Below are 23323 nucleotides of genomic sequence, written 5' to 3'. Positions count from 1 at the left end.
AGCATGATCATTTCAATTGTAATGCCTTCTTATCCCAACGTTACTTTGTCTCTTTGCTACATCAGCGAACACTAAACTACTGCTCGTACTCTAGATATGACAATCAATCACAAAATTCCCTAAACCAGATAACATTAAACATAATCTAAAAAAATCATGTGTCAATTCACGAGTTTGCTCACAGAGTACTTTGATTAAAGGATATTTTACTAAAACAGTTTCACTCTACAGCTAAGAGTGGTTAATGACGAAAGTAACAACTCTGTCACATTAACTCACAATACAACAGCATCACACAAAGCCACTGAATAAATTAATGCAAGAGAACGGAATAAATCAGACAAAGGCATTTATTGTGGTTTCCATTACATCAAAGTACAAATTTGATTGTTGCTACCGCTAGTCAAAAAATCAGGTGACTCCGAAATCATTCTTACATGTCACTTTTGTCTTCCCCACCATTATTACATTTACAGTCGATAATCCTGTTTTAAGACATGCTATTAAAAATCAGAGGCTAAAACTCACTCACTTGTGCTATTAACAATGTAATGGCTTGTAAAACTAGGGATACCATTCACAAAGTGACTTGGAATCAATAAAACTGTAACGAAAAACAACGTTTGCCTTTGATACCCTACAAATGTAAAATACCTATTTGAGTAAAACAGTTTTCTCTCTCTTTACTCTCGACGAGCTTGATGCGACCAGCTCCGATCTACATCCACGGTCCCCAAATGCCATGCTTACGAGCCTCTTTTAGTGCATTTGGGTCAGCAGGTTTGTAGGCGGCAGGAACTGCAGTGTTTAGGTAATAATTCATTCTATCTTTCATCTCCTTTAGAACATCAGGTAACTCGGTGCTGAGGTCGTGTCGCTCTTCGGGATCAGCTGTGATGTTATAAAGTACAACGTCCAAAAGGTCCGCATTTCCCTGTAAGATTCCAACATAAAGAACTGGACATATATAAACTTTTAATAATGATTCGATGTAGAAGTTCTGCCATACGGAGTGATTTGCATAAATATATTTGAGGGTTGATTACGTATTGCTATTGTAATTCAGGTAGTGATTTCGAGGTACTGGTGAGGGAAAAACGATTCAAATATTAAAGCACTGACCATGTAAGAGATCCTCAACTGCTCCAGAATCTCTTCATTTGTCTCATCTTTAAGAAACCCTTTAGACAAAAGAACATCAACTGGAACTCCGCCCAGCTCGGGTGGTTTAAACCAGGTGATATTTTTAACATTCATCAAAAGCTTCATGCTTCCCTTCCGAAGAGCCATTCCTTGCCAGTTGACTCCCAACATTTTACTTGTCCCAGATGGCGGATTATCGATATTAAGCAAGATTTCTGTTCGAGGTGAAGCTTCTCCACGTGACAAAGTGCTCCACACATCAAAGCCATCAATGGGGATAGGATGTTTTGCATCGTACGAACCACCTGTGGTAAAACCAGAATGATAAGAATATTATTTATAAGGTTGCCACAAACAAACACACGAAAGACAAAGCAGTGGAGGAGAAAGGGAAGAAGAAATGAGGCAAGAACACTATTTACTAAATTAACTCTCAGGTGTTACGACTTATTCTCTGAAAGAGTAAAGTAAACAAATCTAACAAACATTATGACGAAAGATGTTCAATTATGATATTCACTCTATTTCTCGCTACGTTTGTAACTTCATGGATAACTCTTGCCTTTCTGGATTATGTTCCATACGAGATGTTTGCTCGAGAGTCTTATTTACACGGACTAACTCTTTACAGAATTAGTTTTCTTAAAAATCTTCAAACCTAAATGGAAAAAGACACATCTTCAAGTGAGGGATAATCAGAGAAGTGGAAATGAAGTCATAGATAACCACACCTGCAAGGTTGATGAGAGTAGGAAAGAAGTCGCTGATGTGTAGAAGTCCTTCGCATTTCACGCCGGTCTTTTCTAACATTTTTCCGTGGACAAAAGCAGCACCTCTCACTCCTCCCTCCCATAAGGTATGTTTTGTTCCTCTAAGAGGCCAGTTATATCCGCCATACGTAGGTTCTCCACCATTATCAGTACTGAAGACTGTTAAAGTGTTCTCCCATAGCCTGGACGAGAACAATGAAGATCACAAACGCTTGTATTCACCCTTCAAATCAACAGAGTTATCACGGCTGCCGTAAACTTTGCACATAGAAAACCCAAAGAGATCCTCGTGTAATAAGAGTCTTGCCCAGCACTGTGATAGCACGAATCCAGGATAATGGCCGCTCAAGCTCACAATAGAATTAAAATATGAAACCTTCAAGGAAACTGATACGAAACTCACCCTTTCTTTTTAAACATTTTCGTGATGTTGCTAACAGCTTCGTCCAGTACAGCGACCATTCCAGCATGCACTCGGCGCATCTTTTGATGAATAAACGAGAATTTGTCCACATACTGGTCTGGTGCCTGGATGGGATTATGAACATTCTGGAAGGCCATGTACAGGAACAGGGGCTGTTTTGGGTCATGTTGATCCAAAATCTCCTCTATCCTCTGATGGAATCATAAAATAAAAACAACCGTGAAATACTCATTACGGACATAACACAGTTCATCGTAGCCCTAGTATTGCAATATCTTTTGAGAAAAGTATAAGATAAAATATGCATTTAGGATGTAGGTAGGAGAGAAGGAGTTTCTTTGTAGAAGTGCTAGCGTCACGAAAAGCGTATAACTTTAATTAGGCCGTAGCAAACGTTGTGGGAAGTCTGAAACACTATACTGGGAGGTTATCGGCGATGAATTCGAACCCCGTTTGATAGGAGAATCAAACTCATAGTTGATTTATGTCATAGGGGCCGTGAGAAGATATGGCATTATAGACCTCACTGTCCTCCACGACAGGTCTTTGCATCGACTAATCGTAATTTACCGCCTAAGTCTAACAAATGATGCGTTATAAACCATAATTACGTGGGAATATTAACTATTAGACCTTGACATATTCGAATGTTGCATATTTTCCGTTCAGGTCTAAAACAGGTTCGGTTCCGTTGCGAAAATCAACCACTTTGTCACGCGTGTGATCATAATGATCTTCAGCACCATCCCAGAATCCATAAGCGGAGTCAAAACCACGGTTGGTTGGAACATAAGGCCATTTGTAGAAACCAAGATGCCACTTGCCAACCAAATGAGTCGCGTAACCTGATAGAAAACATTTAAGAAATCCACCCCATTTGTAAATTGAATTACTGAAGTATTTTGAAGATTTATTTGCGCAGAATGAGGTATAACCAAAACGCCATAATCATAGAGAAGAGCATAGACAGAAAGCAACGCGAAATGGGTGTCGGGTAAGGCGCCCATTTAAGTTGATCAGCTTTTACGGTTTGGTGTGAAGGGCTTCTTTCTTACAAAAAATTGTTGTTTAGAATAAATATCATTGGAATTAAAAAATCTTTTCTTCTTTTAATTGAAGGGCCGGAATCTTGGAAGGCTGTGGCTTACCAACTTTCTTTAGCTGTTCTGGAAGGGTCTGAAAATCTAATGGCAATCCAAATGGATTTGTGGGGTGAACCACTTCATGCTGAAGTCCTGCAAGAGTCGGTTAAAAAAGTAAATGATCTGATAACATATAAGCTAATCATGATGCACCCTCCCCCTTTACTTATGATTTGGTAGGTAAATAGACCAACTACTGGCTCAGTGCTAAAGTAATTTCTATCTGCAGCCGGCTCTCACACTGGTCTCCTTTGCACTGTTGTTTTGCACGGACGAAAAAACATCAGGTTTAGAAACTCTTTACGGTGGCCAATTTAATCATCGACTTATTTGATAGAACCAAAATCTCTTCTTATAATTCCCAGCGACGCAGCACCACAGTTTCTTTAAAGTTACCCTTTAAAGGTCCTCAAAGGATCCTAGTCAACCACAAGACATTGCGCGCTTCATCTGCTTTTTTCAATACCATTTAAATTTTAAAAAAATCGTGAAGTTTCCACTGTGACGCCTATCATCCAAGTGCATCCGAGCGATTTAAATACATTGAAATATTAAATTGTTGTGATATTCCTCCTAAATTATCTATGGTTTTATTTTGAGTAGTTATTTTTGTGGCTTCTAGAAATTTTCTTAAGAAAGTTTTGTTTGTAACTGGGACCGTAGATAGCATCTCGCCTTCTATTACGTGGAAGGCCTAAAGCCATAGATTCTGCTTCGAGAGTCCACTTTCAACCTGTGGAATGACAGGAAGGATAGTCTTGGCATCAAATGTCTAACTAATATCCAATTTGTAGAGATTTTACAGCATCAAAGCGTCGACGAGCTTCGTGCGTGGTGCCAGTCACGCGAAACGAATGATGAGTGTTGACCGTGGGCTGAACGACTCCTACCGATCGCAAGCGAATTTACAATCTAGCTCTGGCAAGGATATCTTTAAGGGACTCTTCCTTGCGGTACGATAATAGGGCTGGTTCCATAAATATTGCTCTTAAGTGTGGTCGGTTTTGAATGAGGTGCCATCTCCAAACCCGTATGCTCTGAAAGTTAGTTAAAGCCTGATGATGTTATTGTGTTACAAAAGACAATATTCTGCCTGCTATTTCCTGCTATTTTCTTCGTTTTTAAGTGACCGTTCTCTACCGGAGCATATAACTCCGAAATATGTTTCTCTTGAACTTGGTGTGGGCTTTCTCTATTCTCTTCTTGAAACTTAGGGCCTTTCCGCACTAGCAGACAATTGATTGTCCCCACAATATAAAAGGACAAATTTTTGTTTCGTCTGACTATCTCAAAGCCGTCAAATTCCGTTAGCGCCTGATGTTGTAAAACATCAGGCGCTGACGTGTAAAACATGACGCGTGACGCCAACGTGTAAATGTTGGTGATAACAGAAAATTTGTCTGAATTAATAACTCTGTCGCTAGTGCGGAAAGGCCCTCATTAAGAAACTCTGTACGTTTTTATTTCAAGAACAACAAAGTGTGGCACGGTGGATTTATTCTTGGCATGTGTGACGCTTCTCCTGTTGAAGGCCAGCTCGACTCTTGTAATATGAATGATTTTCCCTGCTGTTGCTCGTATGTAAACAAAAACAGGGGCGTGGTTGTCTTTCCGCTTTTCATTCCTTCTTTGGGATGACCAGGAACCCTGGGATGACTCGCAACGCTCCCCAAGGCGATTTGGCAAAATTTAAAACAGAGGTCAATCTTTCAGTTTGTACATTTATTGAACATTATGACCTCTTGACAAAGTCACGCCAAAGCATATTGTGTTACTGGTACAAATAGTATCATTTACCACGTTTTATAACCTGATTTACAATCCTGTTGTCATGCCAAATTCTAGTATTATAAATTAGGAAGGTACGTGCACACCTAAATGACCTCATTATCCATAAATTTACATATCACTAATGAGATTTTCGGTTAAGTCTGTGCTGTGATGTTGTTAAGCGGCTGGCATGGTTTCTGAACCCTTCTGCATGGCATGCATTCATTATGGTTATGGCTGTTCTCTTTATTTTTATTAATAGCTTTAACACTAAAATACTGATATTCAGATCCCTGAAACAGTAGTTTACGAAACAAAATCCACGCAAGGACTGTTTTACAGTTTTTCCGGTGTGGTAGTGATACGCTCTAAGGTAAGAGCATTTGTTTTGTGCAGACCTCGTACTTTGTTTTGCTTTCTAAGGTGCCACTTGTCAGAACGACCCATTTATTGACAAATTCAAATTCAAATTTGGTTAATTTTTCACGCACACCTTTGAACAATTCCATATTTTTCTTTTTAACGAACGTTGATGTTCTTCGCTGAATTCTCGGGGGATGTGAAACACTCCTAATGTTATCCAACTATCATCAAAAGAAAATTTAAGGTACCCTGCCCAGGCCAAGCTAATCCGATACTACACTGCAATCATTTTTCTTTTTTTTATCACTATCCCAAGCCGAAAGCAAAAGCTCAAAAACATTAACATGCCTTTTCCGAAGATAATTCACCTTGCTCGGGGGAGGTCAGGTTCAGAATGTTAACATAGATAGTGTTACCTTACGTCAATTGGATTTTGTAGTTATTGTCACGGAATGCGAAAGTAGTAGTGCTTTACGCGAAATACCAAAGCAACAGCGGCACATTAACCATACCTGTGTGAATGGGGTATCTTCCAGTCATAAGTGCTCCTCTGGCTGGTGTACAAACAGGTTGAACATAATAATTGTCGAGTATGACCCCTTCTTTGGCCAACGAGTCAATGGTTGGAGTGTTGATTTTTGATCCATGAAATCCAACGTCGATCCACCCGAGATCATCAGCAAGCATAAACAAAATGTGCGGAGGAGATGATTTTCGCTTTTTTGCCTCCAGAGGACTCACTGCCACGAAAAATGCGAACGCAAACGCAACAAGACTTCTCACGAGAGACATATTACGGGGATTTGAAATGACATAACTCTCTAGGGAATGTCACATGATTGTCACGGGACTGGGACTTAACTGTCTTTTGTTTGTGTTTGGTTTCCCTTACACATGGTGGGAGATGATGTTAGATGACGCTAGATGAAGCTTGCACCGAGCATAAAACTAGCTCTGGTATTCTGACAATCAATTCGACAATATTCCATAAATTAAAATTTTCCTTTCCTATCATGACCTTACTGATTGGAAACATCGAGTAATGATACCTGTCTAGGAGGATATTCCGCGGATGGATTATCAGAATCGGAGAACTGGAACCTAAATTGATGTTGTGACAGGAAGAAGTGCAAGATGGCGGCAGGGATGCGGCCGCCTTCTGGCCACTCGCATGGCCATCCTCACAACCACGCCATGCCGAGGAGAAAAGTCACAATTTCGTTTGTGATACGAGACGAAGAAGAACCTCTGCATCGGTCAGGTGTAAATGCGCTTCAGTTTGATAAACATACTGGTCGGCTGTATTCTGCAGGACGAGATTCTATCATTCGATGTTGGAACACAACTGTAGACAAGGTGTGCAGTTTTATTTGTGTAATATTAACATTTGCGTAGAATGACTTGCTTTTTCTTATGAACTGGAGCTGGAAGAAGGACTCAGAGTTTTTCGCTCTGGTTCTTGTTCGTGGAAAATAATAGTTCGTAAATGTGAAATAAAGAAGACTTATTTACAAACGTAAACAAGCTCAACTGAGTTAAAACCAAATGAAAGCAGGAGGATGAAGATTCAACATGTCTTTTTTTCCAGCCCAGCAGTATCTTCACTCGATGGGTATCTAGGGCTGTTTTTATTAAAAGAATGATTCAGTATCTTCAAAATGAACCTTGTTCAATTTAGGAAGTGTGATTTGTATGGGGATGTGTGAGGCATCTCAGGTCACCTGTTGGTATGAACCCCAGGGGTGGAGGGGCAAGTGGAGCAAGGAAAGAGTTTAGTTCCATTCAAAGGGTACAAAGTCAAAATGAATTATTGAATTTTAGCTAGAGATCCATATACAACAAAAATGTTTTACTGTTCAATTGTATTTAGTAAAAACATATGCTAGGGGTTTGTGATTGGTTACATGGTGACTTGCACTTCATGTAAAGTTTGTATCAATTTGAAGAACAGTTATTATTTGTCTGGTTCTAGAACTATTACATAGCATCACTTGAACACCACACAGACTGGGTGAATGATATAGTCCTTTGCTGCAATGGTAGAACAAGTAAGAGAGTCACTTTCTTGTATATACCATGATAAGATGGCTTTTTTTTTTTTATAAATAATAGGAAAAATCGATTGATTTCTTGCTGGAGAGCCATGATTTGTTTTCCCTTCTCTGTTCTAAGCAAATAACTTTTTTAGGCAATTGGCTATGCAATGAGAATTTATTCACATTCACTTTTGAGGTGCCAAAATATTATAATTATCATTAAATTATTGTTGTGATTTTTAGCTGATTCTCATGCTTAACACAATGAGAAAAGGTCACATAGTAGGCCAAAACTTAGTTGAACATATTGTTCAAGGTCAAGTTTTGTTTTTAGAGTTGAAATCTGGGTCATCCGGACTCCAGACTGGGCTGAATAGTCCAGATAATCCAGAGTCCAGAACCAAAAATTAAAATTGAGTACCTTGAAAAAAAAAAAACAAAACAAAACAAACAAAAGCAGGTATCAATTTTAGGCAAGAAATAAACAAATTCTCAAATCATTGTGCACAACTTGATGACATTTTCCAAAAGTATTTACAAAAGATTGTTAAAGCTAACCAACAACCTCTTACATCAACATAACATGCTGGCAAAAATCATATTTTCAGACTGCCAAGCTGAGTGCATGTTGTGAATGCCCAATAAGTAATATTTGACTGAGGCTTGACTGTATTTCCTACAGATGGCTTAGCTTTCAACTATTTGAAAAAACTAAATTTGGCCTAGTTTGGAACTGACTTTGTCCTTAAGAGTTGAAGTTTTTAACTTTTCATCACAAGTTTTCTGAGTGCTTAACTCTGTAAACCTCCAATTCAAGTTGCTAGTGCCAACCACTAGCCATGGTCTCTAAAAATGGTTGCAGCTTAGAGGGTTGCAGTAAATAGCTCTAATGCAAATGAAGCTAAACTTAAATGGCAGATATGATTACATAGCTTTCAGTTACATGCATGTTAACCTTTTTCTAATTTATTCTCCAGTATTATCAGCATCATCTGATACAACTGTTAAAGTGTGGGATTCTGGACGGAGTTTCTGTATGTCTACCCTGCGCACTCACAAAGACTATGTCAAGGCACTTGCTTATGCCAGTCAGAAAGAATTGGTGGCCTCTGGAGGACTTGATAGGCAGATATTTCTGTGGGATGTCAACACTTTAACAGCTCTTACAGCTACAAATAATACAGTCACAAGTGAGTCAAACCATAAAATTATACATGAACTATTGATTTATACCTCAAAGCTTGCACATAGTTTAATAATGATGAAAGGAAGAAGAGAATACCATACACTGTACTTTAAGAAGATAGAAAGGGTTTGAATTTGCTTCCTAAGATAAAATATGAAGAGAGGGCTAGAAATTGTGTTATTTTTGCACAAAAGTTGTCATATTGCTTCTTGTGTAGTGTGAAGCCTAAAAATAAGAAAATACAAACTAAGCAAATTGTTTGGTTGTGCGGTGTTTAACTGTTTTAGATCTGCTTAGCACATCACTTTTTTGGTCTCGTAGTAAGATAGACTTCTATTCCATTCTGTTTGGAGATAGAGAAAGATGTGATTGGATAATTTTTACAGACAGTAGAAGAGTGAGAGTTTTTGGTACAGAGTGTTCTTGTTTTTTTGTTTTTTTTTTTGTAATTTCTTTATTTTTGGCATTTTACAAAACATTACTCTACTTACAATACACTACAGGACACAGTTACAACACATCACTTACAATAATTTACTGAGAACACACTACTAACAAAGTATAGTGTATAATAAACTTGTTTACAGTAGATGACTTACTCTCTATTACTTACACTACCTACACAATACTCTTATTTACATTACATTACATTACATTACATTACATTACATTATTACATTACATTACATTTACATTATTTTATGACATATTACACTACTTTCAATATGTTACGGTAAATTACTTACAGTATCTTACTAATAGTATATAGCGAAATCGTATGCTTTACAATAAAATTTGACTTCTTGTGCTACTCTGCATTGTTTGGATGACACCCATCCCACAAACCAATATATGGCAAAAGCTTATCCCTCTGAAAATGTTTGGCTAATTTATTCCACTTTGCTGCTATCTTCATTTCCACCTGGTATATCTCCCCGATCTTGGCCTTATAAACTCGTATGGAGGGATTCTTAGAATTCAATTTACACTTGTACATATAAAATTTAGCAGAGTGTTCTTGTAGTTGAACTGAGGTTTTAGATTTCCTTAACCCATCTATTTGTAAATTACGCCTATTAAAGAGGCTCCTAGCACTTGCCTATCAAACTTGAAATATTCTGTGCAGAAGTGTGTTTGTGGTTAATTCTTTTTTGTGGCTGTAACCTTCTGTTTGCTGATAATACAATTAAAAATAAACTAACTCCACGAATAGCTGTACTTCTAACCTCCCAGCTTGGCTAATACATGTAAACTTGAAAATGAATAGATGTAATAACTTTTGAAACCAACCTTAAAAGCTACCTAAGTATACTTGACAGGTATACAATGTCCAAGTTTTGATTAAATGACTGTTGTAAGTTATAATAAGATAATAATTTAAGTTATAGACTAAGCCAGAATTCTGGATAAAGTAATATAATGATAACTGAATTATCACCTCATAGATTAATCAATAAGATAAACCCATGGTGGTTATGGTTTATTGCCAAGAACTCAATTTGGAAGAGAAATGCTGAATTTTTTTTGCAGCTACTCTTGAACCTGACTGAGTGTTAATATCATTTGAAAAACTAATGATATAATGGATCTTTTTCTTAGTGGACCTTTCCACCATTTTGGTATGGGCTAAACAAGAAATTAAAAGTTTGACTTCAGAGTTTTCAACAGAGAAAATCCTGCCTCTATACCCATAGCTTTGAATTCTGTTTAATTTATATTCAGTGGGTTGAGTTAAATCACTTTGAAGGTTGTTATATGCAAAGGAAACAGCACATGATTTCCTTGCGAATCACTCTTTTCTTTGTCTGTTAAATTTATTGAAATGCATTTCTTATGAATCTTCTTTTTATAATTTATTAGCACTTACTCAAACCTCTTCATGCCATTGCATACGTCGAGCCAATATTAGTGATTTTACTCCCCATATAGAACACAGTTGCATGTAAGTACTTCTTTGTGATGGATTTTTAACACTTGACCTGTTCATTTTTTTTTTTTACTATTCCTACTGCTTGGCTATTAAAATATCAGGTAGCCAGGGAGGTGAAGGTAACCACTTGAGAGAAGGATGTATCAGTAATCTGCACTATGATGTTCATGCACCCTGTAGGTAGTCAACCAACATGATTTTAAGTTGCATTGTATATTTTGTTAAATTTCATTTTATCTTTTGAAGTAAATGAGAGAATTGCTTCAACACAGTTTTGCTCTTTTTGCTCACTTTATTTGGGATAGAATCGTTCAACTACAGCAAATACTGATTAAATATACTCATTAAGTATTCATAATAACAATTAAAAACAATTGTCATAAAAAAAGAAACCTGAAAAAGAAGAAAAAGGTTGTGAGTTAAGCTTTATAGGCCCACACATAAAATTCCCTTGATATTTATACTCATGAAAAAGAAAAAAGGTTAATTCTAGAGTGTAACTCTGCAAGATTTTAAAAATGAAAGCCATATAAAACTTATAGCTAAGCGTCAAATGGTAATAGAAAAAAAATTTTCCAAGGGATAAGTATTTTATAAAAGTTATATGTTTTTTTATTAAAATAAATTATTTGAAAACATGATTGACCAAAAAATTGATTTGAGAGTTGCTAACTATACACGAAGCTACTGTACTGTCTCAATTTTCTTTCTCTTCTTTGTTTTCTCACATCAAAACTCCTCTTTGGTCCCTGTTTCTCTAAATAGGTCCTCCTTAAATTGAAAAAGGGCCACTGGGTCCTCTTTGGCAAATTTCTAGCATAGAAATTCTTAAATTATTGGCTAGTTTTTTCCTGATAACTCATGTATGGGTTATTGTATGCTGCAGAATGTTGATTTTACCAGGGAGAGTATACTGAGGAAAGATTGCATTGACAAAGGCATACACACCAGGCATTTTTGTGTCACAACTATTTATGAAAATGTTAGCTAAGGGCACTATGCACAAGGTCAATTTTAGCTAAATTTTGAATTGCAGTGATGTCAGAAACACTGCAAGGTTTCTGTGATATCCATCTTATTTGACAAATAAAGAAATATTATTTATTTCCTTGATGAGATGATTCAAATCCTTGGACTAAGAACTTCATGACCCTGCTACAAAATGTATATGTAGTACAAAGGCCAGTCATTTTAGTGTGGTAGGGAATGTTGTTGTTTTTTTAAATTCTATTTTCACCTGCATCATTATCCCAGAGACTGATATATAGTTCGTTCAAGTGTCAGTAAGATCTAAGAGGTTTCCATGAAGTTTATTTTTGGATAGGTACAGGGAGGGGGGAATCAGAGTGTTAAAATCTGATTTTTTTTCTGTTCACTACTGGTTTTGTGTGAGTTGCATTTCTTTCAAAATTTTCTCTTTTTTACTGATTGGTTTTTTTGTTTTTTTTCATGTCAGCCTCATCACTGAATGGTCAAAAAGATTCAATATACAGCTTGGCATTAAACACCATGGGCACTGTACTCATCTCTGGCTCTACTGAGAAGGTAAAGTTAATTGAATTGGTCAACTCTTCATGGTTTATAACAGTGTAAAGTGTTAGGAGATTAATAATGTAATATATGAAAGAATTCTGCTCTTCTGATGGGGTGAAAATGAGTGCATTTTTCATGTAATACAAGGGCAAAGTTGTAACATGAGTAATTTTTGTCACTGAGAGTGATTTTGATAGTTAGAGTTAATAATTTATTCTTTTTATTATTCAAGCCCTTGATAGAGTGCAGGGCATGATTGTTCAAAGCTTGGTTAAGATAACCTAGGGTTATTGTGAAGTCTGATTTTGCATCTGAAACCTTTAAAAGAAAATTCAGTATAATTATTTTTGTCTGGAATTTGATTATTATATGCTCAGAAAGTAACAGAGAAAATCATCTCAAAAAGGCTTTTGAACAAAGGTAATAAAAAAACCCAGGTTAAAATTTAACTTTGAGTGAGTGTTAATATGCTTTGGAACAACTGACCCCAGGTGTTTTAAATTCAGGGTAATACTTGTGAAAAGTTAGGTTGATAATGATACAAATTAATAAATATTTTTGCCATTGTTCCTTCATTCAATGGAAGTACTAAATACTTTGAATGGATCTTTTTTCAAGCTATATTTGTAGGAAGGCTTAGCATGTCTTTTTTGTTGTTAGATTTTGAGAGTATGGGATCCTCGAACATGTTCAAAAGTCATGAAACTGAAAGGTCATACAGATAATGTGAAGGCTATCATCATCAATCCTGAAGGAACACAGGTAACCATGTTGTTGAGTTTAATAATACTAAATTTGAAAGAGAATGGGTTTTAAATCTGTTGAACCAACACTTTGGCTTGTGTGACAAAGATCTGAAATGAGTGGGTATTGATAGGAATGGGAATGATAATCCTAATGGAAATTGAACAAGAGATTGCAGAAACTGGCTAGTGATATGCGCTGTATGATATGTTCCATTAGAAAAGAGCTGGAAGATGAATAACAAAAGGTTAGAAGTAGAAAGTTGCCTTAATGTCACTGTTTTGAAAGATTGAAGATTAATTTTGGTCATGACTATTTTTTCCACTACTTTTCTCATGTTTTGTGGAGGCACAGTGGCCTCATGGTTAGTACACTCGACTCTGGATTGAGTGGTCTGGGTTTGAGCCCTGGCTGGGGTCATTGTGTTGTGTTCTTAGGCAAGAAACTTTACTCTCACAGTGCTTCTCTCCACCCAGGTGTACAAATGGCTACCAGCAAATATGCTGGGGGTAACCCTGCGATGGACTAGCATCCCATCCAGGGGGGAGTAGCAATACTCCTAGCCACTTCATGCTTATGAAACTGGAGTTAAGCGCCGGCCCCATGGGCCACTTGGACCTGTATAAAGCCTTTACTTTACTTTCTCATGTTGGGGAGATTAAATGGGTTTTTTTTATGTCTGTGAAGCAGATAATGATTGCCTCTGGACTGTTATTTCTTTTCTGGTATTTGTTTGGGTACATAAGTCATTGGTTTTCAAACTTTTCATTAAGCTCATTGAGTCTGCATGTATTTGTTTTGTTTAACTAGCCATGATAGATTACATGTGTTTAGTTCTTCTGGACATTACTGTTTTGTTGTTTGTTAGTGTCTGTCGGGAAGCTCAGATGGAACTATACGCCTTTGGTCATTAGGACAACAGAGATGTATCACTACATACAGAATTCATGGGGAAGGTGTATGGGCATTGTGTGCTAATGACAACTTTACTGGGTTCTACTCAAGTGGTCGAGACAAACATGTCATGTGGACTGATCTGAACATGGAGAATTCTTCAACTCTTTTATTTGTGGAGGATGCTCCAGTTTTAAAAGTAAGTGCCTTCTATGTTTGAATGAATTAAACAATTGACTTGACGGCAATGATTATGCATTTTAGTCACTAAAATGTTGGTAAAATTTAGCAGTTGCACACTGCTAATCTGAAGGGTGCCAACGTAAGGGTGACTTTATCCTTCTGAAGTAAATAAACTGCAGCTCTGATTGGTTGGTTTTTTCTTAGCTGTGATTGGTGCATTTCATGGTAAACCCAACCTAAGCAATGATATTTAATGTTATCACCACATTTTGTAATTCAGAAATGATACTGCACAGCTAATTTTCCATTGCCCATTCAGACAGAGAGTTTTCTTTTAGGTAAAATTCTTCCATACCCTGAGAATTACCTCCCTATATGACCACTTTTTCAAAGGTACTTCAAAGGGAATAAAACTAGGAGGAAAGTTACATTGAATTGGATGTCAGGAAAGAACATTGATATGGATCAATATAGTGTCAAGGATTTTTCTTAATTATTTAAATAGTGTTATTTTTAAGTCTTGCAGGAATGTAGGTAGGTTTATAAGTCTGTAAGAGTGAAGGCCATTTTCACATATTTAAATTATGTGGTTTGGCCTAGAGATGAGAATTTGCTGTTCTGAATGTTGTTTTATTTATGATGAACAAATTAGGTGACCTTTCATACTTATATTTTTTTTCCTATAGTTGGAGCTTTGTGATGAAGCCCATTCTTTGTGGGTTGCCACAACAAATTCTACAATAAATAACTGGGTAAGTATGCTAAACTAAAAAAATGATTTTAAATCAGCAGGTGATCTTAGAGGATACTATCAATCATTTTCTGTTTTTACATTTAGCACTGATAAAGAATTGGAAACAAATTATTTTTTTCTACTGAGAAGAAATGAAGAGTAAAACCATTCTGCAGTTGTTGTTATTGGGGCAATAGGAGGTCTATGGAAATAGCAAAGTCTACCAACACCAGTCACCAAACTTAATTTACAGCATTATGTAAAACAGTATTGGTACATTTAAAGTTTGCTATTAAAGTGATCCACAGCTTTTGATAATTGCAACAATCCTAATGTCTGAGTTAAAGTTTGGAATATCTCCTTACAGCCAGTTAAGATTCCATATCTAAATGAGCAGGACGGTATGGATGTTGGAGATACAGATCCTCAGCCCATTTGTTCATCACCAAAGAAGACAATACCAGGTACACAAAATCTACTTTGTTATTTTGTTATAGAAGACGTTTCATAGAATTTTTTTTTATCACAATGTTCTTTACATTTACCACTATGTAAACTCTGGAAGTTTTCTGTAATAATTGTAGTGCTTCAAGTCTTGATTAAATCTAATTTTCCATGACGCTAGACTTAAAAATTCAGTGGCTATGAGTTGCTACATCTCATTTGTTTAGAAAGCTAATAAAGGCAAAAACAAGTTGACTATTCTTCTCCCTGCATCTGTGGGGATTGCTTTACCCCATCTGTGTTTTTTTAAAACTATCTTTTCATTTTACTTTTCTTGTGGAAAATGTTCCCAATTTGTTTTGCGACAGGGGCACCTAGCATACGGAATTTTCATGTGTTAAGAGACAGACGACATGTCATAACAAAGGACACTGAGGGAAGAGTCTCAGTTTGGGATGTGCTAAAAGTAGGTGTTAACCCTTTAACCCCTAGGGGTGACTAGCATCTAATTTCTCCTTACAATATCACCACTGAATTACACATTAATGTCATGAGAATAAAGGAAATGATCGCCAACTAAAGAAGCTCTTGATTGCCAGACAAATTCTCCCCATCAGCACCTTAGTAAATGTACAGAGAACAGTATGGAGAATATAAATACTGATGTTAGGGTGTAAAGGGTTAAGGGACATTTAATAATATTGAGATCGACTGTGGTACATCTTCCCATCTAGCCCACACAGAGTCACAACACAAAAAAAACTTAGCATTCTTTGTTGTGTCTCATTTGCCACTTTTATTAACATGGACAATTTCTTTGAAGAAATGGTCACTTGATTTCCTAGCAAGGACTGAGTTGGTTGCTCTTGCTTAAAAAGGTTCTTCTCTGAAAGAAAAAACCAAGCACCTATCCAAATAAATGACCTTTTTCTGATGATCTCCTTCTGGTGAGCTTTCAAAAATAGTTACCCATGGGCATTTGATCAAGTGACCATTGTTTTTAATTAAGATGTCATGAAAATAAAATTCTCTATGACGAATTTCCAAAGAAATCCATATGGGATATACTGTCACCTGGTTTGGTTAATTGTAAAACTTATTGAATAGTGGTTTTAAATACAAAGTAACGTTTGTGATATGTCACGAATAAAGCCTGATAATGTTGAAATATTAGGGCTGTAGCTTGCTATTTGTTTTCGTATCCAAGGCATGTAAGGTCGAGGGTCTTGGTCTGGTGGATTATGAAGAAGAAATCAAGAAAAGAACTCAGATGGTGTATGTACCAAATTGGTTTTCAGTTGACATCAAAACTGGGGTAAGTGATAAAATTTTCTAAAATCAGGTCTAGTCAGGTCCAATACCTTATTACATCAATATCGTTTGAGTTCTTGATCGTTCCTGTTTTTTAATCGATGTTTGCTGACCTGTACATATTGAGTCACGATTTGATGAACGATTGACCTGGTACAACGAAAAGATGTGCACTTCTTAAAAATTAACATTTAGGTGAAAGAAAGCTGCTTTTTGAAATTTCATCCGTGCTTAGATAAGTGAAAATGGTTTTGTTGTCAATGAAATGTAAGAGGAAAGAGGCAATTTTTGTTCTTGTCAATGTTAACTTCTCATGAGTCTAAACACTGTTATGTGGAAATGACCGCTTTGGTGTAAATCAAAAGTACTTGTGTTGTATTTATTTCAGATGCTCACAATAAATTTGGAAGAGAGTGACTGTTTTGCAGCTTGGATCTCAGTAACAGATGTTACAGGATTAGAACCAAAAACTGTGGATGGGAAAGGTGTGGAGTCACTATAAATATATTTGATACAAGATTCTGAGAGTTTCTTTTTCGTTTATACATGTATGCCGGCCTGCACCCCACTCGACGGCGCGTAATTTTCGGAGGTTTTCTCATTTCCCACTTGTAACGACTCTACGTTTGTTCGCCCAGCCATCCGACCAAGATCTTACTAACTTTCCCAAACAATTTGCCAGCATTGATTTTTGTTCATTATGGTATAGAGTATCGTCTCGTACTTGATCAAGCGTTCAGCGCAGTTACCATCAGACACCATACCTCCTACTCCTTCTAATTTTGATCGAGGCAAATTTAGCCCAGTTAAATAGACAATCAAGTACCTCAAATTACTTAAAAATTTAGCGATACTTTTACTTTCAACGCGCAAATTAAATAAGAGTTTCTTATACTCGCAAAAATAAGGTGGAGTAAACGAGTCGTGTTCTGAATAACAATACATAACCAAGCAAGAAGAGAACTTTTACCACCTGTTATCCGTATTAACACATCCACACAAATATCCGTACATATTTTATGACCCTTATGGCCTGCTCGCGTTAATATTGTAAAAAAATAGACAAAAATCTCCGTAGGAAGACCGTAAGCGATGAAGTGAGCAGGGCCGGAAAAAGCCGCACGGCCCGTTGACATGCAAGCTTTTGAAGGAAGACAGAATAAGAAAGAGGAAGGGTTAAATGATAAAATACTTCTTGATTTAGATCGGGCCGGACGGGAAAAAAATTGGGCTCTCGGTCATGACCTCATAGCTAAATTAAAGAGTTGCAAAGTATGCACCCCTCTAAATCGGGAAAATAACGGGTCATGAAAATATCATGTGAAAAGATATTCTGAAAATTAATCTAGGCTTGAACGGAGTGTGAAACTGTGTCCATCCTGTGATACCAGTGTTTTAATCAAACCAACTCAGTTATAAGGCTACTTTGGAGCTGGTCATTGTATGAGTACAGTTATGATTTAATTTTTACTGGATCTTATTTTCACAGTACTTTTGTTTTACGTATAAATGCCATTATCTCTCTTATACAGAATCTTTATGCCGGGGTTCAAATGCATGGTATACATATTTTCACTTTAATCTGACTATTTGTATTCATTTTGTTGTTTTTGTGTAGCGTATGTTACAGATGTCAAGCATGGTGAGTAGACGTTCATGTGGCTTTGTGCAAAAGTAAAATTTAAGTCAGAGAAAATTTACTTTTCTTCATCAGACAATGAAAGAAGGTGCAAAAGGTGGTCAGCATGAAATGAGTCATCCAACACCTTTTCCCTGACATTGTGGCAAACTTGCAACGACATGATACTGATGTGACTGGATTTAATGTTTCTTCCGAACATTGACAAGAAGATATATGATTTTCCAGCTTGAGAAGCTAACCTGTGCCTTAAGAAAAGCTCTCTTTGAACATTTCTTAACCCATATTAAATCTCTTCTTTTTGTCACTGTCACTGTCTTACATTCTTCCTCTTGTGGCCTGCCAGGCACATTAAAGGAGGCATTAAAATGATCCTCATACCAAGGTAGCCATAGTTGCCAAGTGTTCCTCAGGTAGGGTTACCAGTATTTATCAGTTGTGATTTGACTTAGTCTGTTCTGTGTCTCACAGTGAATTACGGAGTGCTTCTTTTGCAAGCCATATTGGAACACTGGAGGGAGACCTACACTGGAACAGCGGATGAAACTGATCAAGACCTTCCCAGAGCTGATTCACCAGGTTAGTACTAAACAAACAAGATTCGATCGTCGTGACTCTTTCCAGCAAGCCAGTGTAGTGACATGCTGCAGTACAGGTTATTGTGTCACGTGTCCTCAAACAGTCCCGCTGATCCAATTATGGTTCTGTGTGAGTATAGTTCATAACTTTGACAGTTAAGTTTCTAAGTTTCTAGGATCACAATTCACCGTCCTAATCAGATTTCGAGCACTCTCAATTTGAATTCTAATTTGCAAACTACGAGGCAATAAATGATAATGCTGAACTCCGTTGCTAGAATGCTTACTGAAAAACGTGTGTGAATGTGACGGTTGTCCTCTGAAAACAACTCTCCATATGCTGAACAAGTCTTCTTTAACAATGCGCAATGTCCACGTTTATTTACTTTGACAGAAAGCGGAGATGCAAGCGCCAGTGAAGTTAACCTGAACCTTGAGTCTGTAAGTAGCTGCTTTAGGTTAACTATTGAATGGTGTAGGCAAAATTAAGTATCATCACTACCAAGATATTAGTGTTAAAGGATAAGGTGATTCTTTTGAATTCTCAAATCCCAACGGTTATTTGTCTGGTTTTGTAACGATTGGTTTTAAACATGGTACTATTTGTGTTAAGATATCTGTATCCCTGGTAAAATACCAAATAGACAAGTAGTATTCGTCTTAACAGTGCGCGACTTTTTGTTTTATCAGATACGTGAAATTTGCATAGTAGTAGCATTTTAAAGTAGAGGAAGCAAATGTTCCGTGAAATAATCCTCGAGTTTCGCCTGATGTAATGTCGGTAATTTGGTTTGTGTTCCCAGCGTGTGATGATGGGCAATGGTTTCTTCAGTGTTCCTGAACACACCCCCCTGATCTTCACAGAGAGTAGTGGCACAGGGAGGACTTTGTTCCGCCTGCTGGTAGCAGATGCCTCCGGAGAGAATGAAGCATATCTATTGGCTGAAACTGTCCCTAACTGGGCAGTTGACGTCACAGTTAAGGTAGATAGTTTTGAAATTCAAAATTAACTTGCAGGTTACTGATTAATTTATTAGCTCCAGAGATAAAAAATTAATAACGGGAAACAAACGGTCTCCTATTCCTTCCTTTGAAATTGTTTCCGTGCGCGTCGGTAAAAACTGACATTCTTTGTTCCATAATTAACTGACATTCTTTGTTCCATAATCAACTGATATGAATATCAGTTTGTTCACGGATTCATTGTAGGGAATCGGAACGTTGGCGTCCAGTGGATGCAAATAATGATTGGAAAACAATTATATTTTCGAGTTTTAAATGAAGGGCTATTGACTGTAAAGGAAGCGAGTAACTGGAAGCGAAATTCTATTGATCTCCAGCATCCCTTCCCGTCTCAAAAACGTGTGTGCCTAAAGTCACTGGTAGTAACAAAATACGTGTTTAGTTTTCATTTTTGAACGGGCTCCGCCTGACAAGAATCTTTGCTTGGATCTAGTGAGCTTGACGTGAGTCAAATCAGGCTCAGAACATTTTTCTTTAGCAGTTTCCTTACGCTGCTCTACCATACATTAGTACACGAAACTCAACTTACTGCAAACTACACCTAACTCCGAATGCATGACTACCACAGCATGTTATTCTTAGCGACTCAGTTTAGCATATCCCACAATTGGCGGTAAGTTCCTTTAGCGCGTGTTGTAATCTTTAAATGCACCAGCTCTTTGCTGTAACATAGCTCAACAATTTGGTTAGAAATGAATCGGTTCTTTTTGTCAACTAATTCATTATCTCAACTTTTTTAAATTTACAGAAACTGTCCCCGAAATTCAATAAGATAGCGTTCTTCTTGCAACCTCATTCATCGAGCTCGTCAAAGGCATTGAAGAGGTAAAGTAGTTTAGATGAAATTGTGAATGGTTACAGTTCACCTCACTGGGAAGTTGTCTTATACCTTTTAAATAGGCTTGATTTGATTACCGGCCCTGGGAAGGAATGTAGACCCCCTCCCCTACCCTAAGGGTAGAAACGAACTAGAAACCAAGGGAAAAGCTGAGGGGAGCAGTGAAATTGAGCCCAGATTACCAGTATGTGCAAACACTTATAAAATATGTCTAAAGTGCTACTGAAACTAATTCTAAAACTCTAAGAAGGACCCCACGTTAAAAGGTTTACAATACTTTGCTAACTAACTGTTGTTTTCCAATGTTTACAGGGATCGCTTATCGGCCAGTGATATGCTGCACGTGCGCAAAGTCATTGAGCACGTGTACGAGAAAGTGGTGGGAAATGAAAACGCCAGCAATTCAGGTAACCACGCAGATAAAGAGCATGCCGGACCGCCAACCGAGGAAGAACTCGAGGAACTGTTGGCGCTTGCGGAGGCCCGGGTCGAGCTTCTTTGTCACGAGCAGGTCAGTTTTGTCTTGATAAACGAAATGACTCCATGTTGTCAGTTTGTATCCATCATCTTATTGGTTTAAATCATCAGCCATGTGTGGATGTTTGTGAATGTTAGGTTGTCCCAGTTGTAGCTAAGAATTTTTGATATCCTTTTTTTTCGATACTTACGAAATACTTCACGGCGATTAGTTTACCTATGTTAACAAGAAATATCTGTATCTGATGGTGTGTTTGTCCTTCGCTCTTGTCTATCGGTCATTAGTCTTTGTCTTTCTGTCTGTTCGTCTGTCTGTTTTTTTTTCATACATCGGTTAGCGTCTTCTACTTCCTCCTTCGGACCACGTTGCAGTCAGCACAAAGTCTTAAGTTAAATCCTGTTCCTCTTGTAGGTACTAGATCCTAGCATGGACTTACGGACAGTGCGACATTTTATATGGAAAGGAGGAGGAGACCTGGTACTACAGTACCGAATCATGAAGTGAACCCGTAAGCCCTGCCCCAGTCTCCTATGGAGCCAGATAAGCGAGGGAAAACTCGGTCGAGGATATCTTCCTCACAGAAAAATCCGTGACGTGAGCCTCCGGCTGTCACGTGAGAGTTATCGCAAGACATCGGTGTCAGTTTTGTCTGAAATGGGCCGGCGCGCTTGAAGAGGTTCTTCCTCTAAACAATAGTGGGCTGCTAGTCACTGAAGATGTTAGAGAATATTTATTTATTTTTCGACGCTCGCTAGCTTATTTTTATCAATGGTGGCATGCTGCTGAGGAGGAGGACAGACGGACGACAATTGGATGTGCAAATTTGATAGCCCGGCCTTACACACCTGTACAATGTACATTAAACCTTATAAAAACTATTATAAGTTAAAACTATGTCGCATTACAACAGTCATTTAAGAACTATATAATGCATGATTAAATTTGAAATTCTGTACTCTGTCTGAAGTTGTATTCTACTGAAACCAGCCAAACGCTGGAAGTGGTTTTTAGTTGCTAGGACATGTTTGCATCTGTTTTTTGTTGAAGGCAAAGTAAGCTGAATGGCAAGGAAAATCGACATCGTAAGAACAAAACTACTCAGTTAGTTTTGTCTTTCCTCAAAATTTTTCATGTACGTTATGATTTTTTTTGACAACGAGGGGTGGCGCTTTTCAAGACCGCGTCGAGCAGTATGTCGGCTGCAGCAATAGGCCTGGCTAACACCAGCTGACGGTAGGGGTCTGCTGTTTTTTGTCATCCCCTGCAAAAACTGCATTGCCCTGGGAGTATTCCAACTCTTCCAGGACTCTCCTGAACGTAGTAACTGAAATGAATAAATATAAATAAATAACAATTAAAGTAATAAATGAAGAAGTAATAACTGCATCACCATCGTCTGTCATTTGACCGAAACTTCTCTTTTGCCTGAAGTTAGTCAGGAGACTCTTTCAGCTCCCTATACCTCTCAAGATCTTTTATCTTTGGATTGAACCTTTAAACAGACGAAGTAGATAATTAGCGAGAAAGCGAAACGAGTAGATGTCGCTAACATCGTATCAAATATCCATAAACAACTGCCAATGGTGTTATAGGTGTATGTATGTGTACCCGTAGTAGGAGTAGTTAGACAACACCCAAACAATAGGGCCTACTTGCAGGCTAAACACACGGCGTTGAGAGGTTTACAAGGTAAAAACCAGGTTTTATTGAAACCCCTGAACAGAAGCCTATCTAAAATTACTTCTGTTATGGACTTTCATTAACATCTGCGCCTCAATTTTGAAAATATTTTAGAAACTATTTGCAGCGTTAGTTATAATTAAAGCAACTGGAACTGCCTGCCTTAGAAGCATTCTGATCATTGTTTCGAAGAACTCTACCAGGACTCTAGCAACTAGACAATTCGACAGTGGTTTAGCATTCGTCATCACAGTGGTCAAATGTTCTCCCTCGTTAGTTTGCAACAAATTTTGACCACTGTGTTGATGAATATTGTTGTTGATAAGAGTACATACCACGTTAACCATTGTCGATTTGCTTTTGCCAAAATATCAACGTCAAATAAAGCGATGCTTTCAGTGCGTGACCATTGCGTGACACGTTAGAGCGAACGGCGTTGTTAGTACTCTCATCGACGACGGCAAATTTTGGCCAATCAGAT

General features: G+C 37.5%; 2 protein-coding genes across 3 annotated transcripts; one reads left to right on the top strand and one right to left on the bottom strand.

Moving 5' to 3' along the window:
• Positions 1-332: 332 nt before the first annotated feature.
• LOC149046766 (arylsulfatase B-like) lies at positions 333-6680 on the bottom strand. Its single transcript, XM_089202833.1, has 7 exons — positions 6125-6680; positions 3486-3572; positions 2971-3182; positions 2317-2528; positions 1875-2095; positions 1123-1448; positions 333-934 (listed from the first exon to the last, which is right to left on the bottom strand). The coding sequence occupies exons 1-7, from the start codon at positions 6402-6404 to the stop codon at positions 719-721; spliced, it is 1554 nt and encodes a 517-aa protein (XP_089058959.1). The 5' UTR covers positions 6405-6680; the 3' UTR covers positions 333-718.
• Positions 6465-22117, top strand: LOC113678236 (WD repeat-containing protein 48). Of its 2 annotated transcripts, XM_027195114.2 has the most exons (19): positions 6611-6968; positions 7585-7660; positions 8626-8838; positions 10866-10940; positions 12221-12309; positions 12958-13059; positions 13910-14134; positions 14805-14870; positions 15219-15315; positions 15664-15761; positions 16503-16610; positions 16995-17091; positions 18225-18248; positions 18717-18824; positions 19218-19264; positions 19627-19806; positions 20595-20671; positions 20997-21195; positions 21574-22117. In XM_027195114.2, exons 1-19 carry the CDS (start codon positions 6747-6749, stop codon positions 21664-21666), a joined length of 2196 nt encoding a protein of 731 aa, XP_027050915.2. In that variant the 5' UTR covers positions 6611-6746; the 3' UTR covers positions 21667-22117. The 2 variants fall into 2 exon arrangements, with proteins under 2 accessions (XP_027050916.2, XP_027050915.2); XM_027195115.2 differs by lacking the exon at positions 10866-10940 and having other exon boundaries at positions 6465-6968.
• Positions 22118-23323: the final 1206 nt, after the last annotated feature.

The sequence above is a fragment of the Pocillopora damicornis genome, chromosome 4 (assembly GCF_964200805.1).
Source record: "Pocillopora damicornis chromosome 4, jaPocDami1.2, whole genome shotgun sequence".
In the NCBI taxonomy this organism is placed as follows: Eukaryota; Metazoa; Cnidaria; class Anthozoa; order Scleractinia; family Pocilloporidae; genus Pocillopora; species Pocillopora damicornis.
The sequence above is the reverse complement of the archived record's forward strand: the minus strand, read 5'-3'. Positions and strand labels throughout refer to the sequence as shown.

What these genes read in the sequence shown, in the direction of transcription:
- LOC149046766 (XM_089202833.1), bottom strand. Translation starts at nt 6,404, where the DNA reads ATGTCTCTCGTGAGAAGTCTTGTTGCGTTTGCGTTCGCATTTTTCGTG. An exon ending in AGAACAGCTAAAGAAAGTTG is followed by an intron (nt 3,183 to 3,485) that starts GTAAGCCACAGC and finishes GTTTTCTATCAG; the next exon opens with GTTACGCGACTCATTTGGTT. An exon ending in AGTTGAGGATCTCTTACATG is followed by an intron (nt 935 to 1,122) that starts GTCAGTGCTTTA and finishes GGAATCTTACAG; the next exon opens with GGAAATGCGGACCTTTTGGA.
- LOC113678236 (XM_027195114.2), top strand. Translation starts at nt 6,747, where the DNA reads ATGGCGGCAGGGATGCGGCCGCCTTCTGGCCACTCGCATGGCCATCCT. An exon ending in GGAACACAACTGTAGACAAG is followed by an intron (nt 6,969 to 7,584) that starts GTGTGCAGTTTT and finishes GTCTGGTTCTAG; the next exon opens with AACTATTACATAGCATCACT. An exon ending in AGCTTCTTTGTCACGAGCAG is followed by an intron (nt 21,196 to 21,573) that starts GTCAGTTTTGTC and finishes TTCCTCTTGTAG; the next exon opens with GTACTAGATCCTAGCATGGA.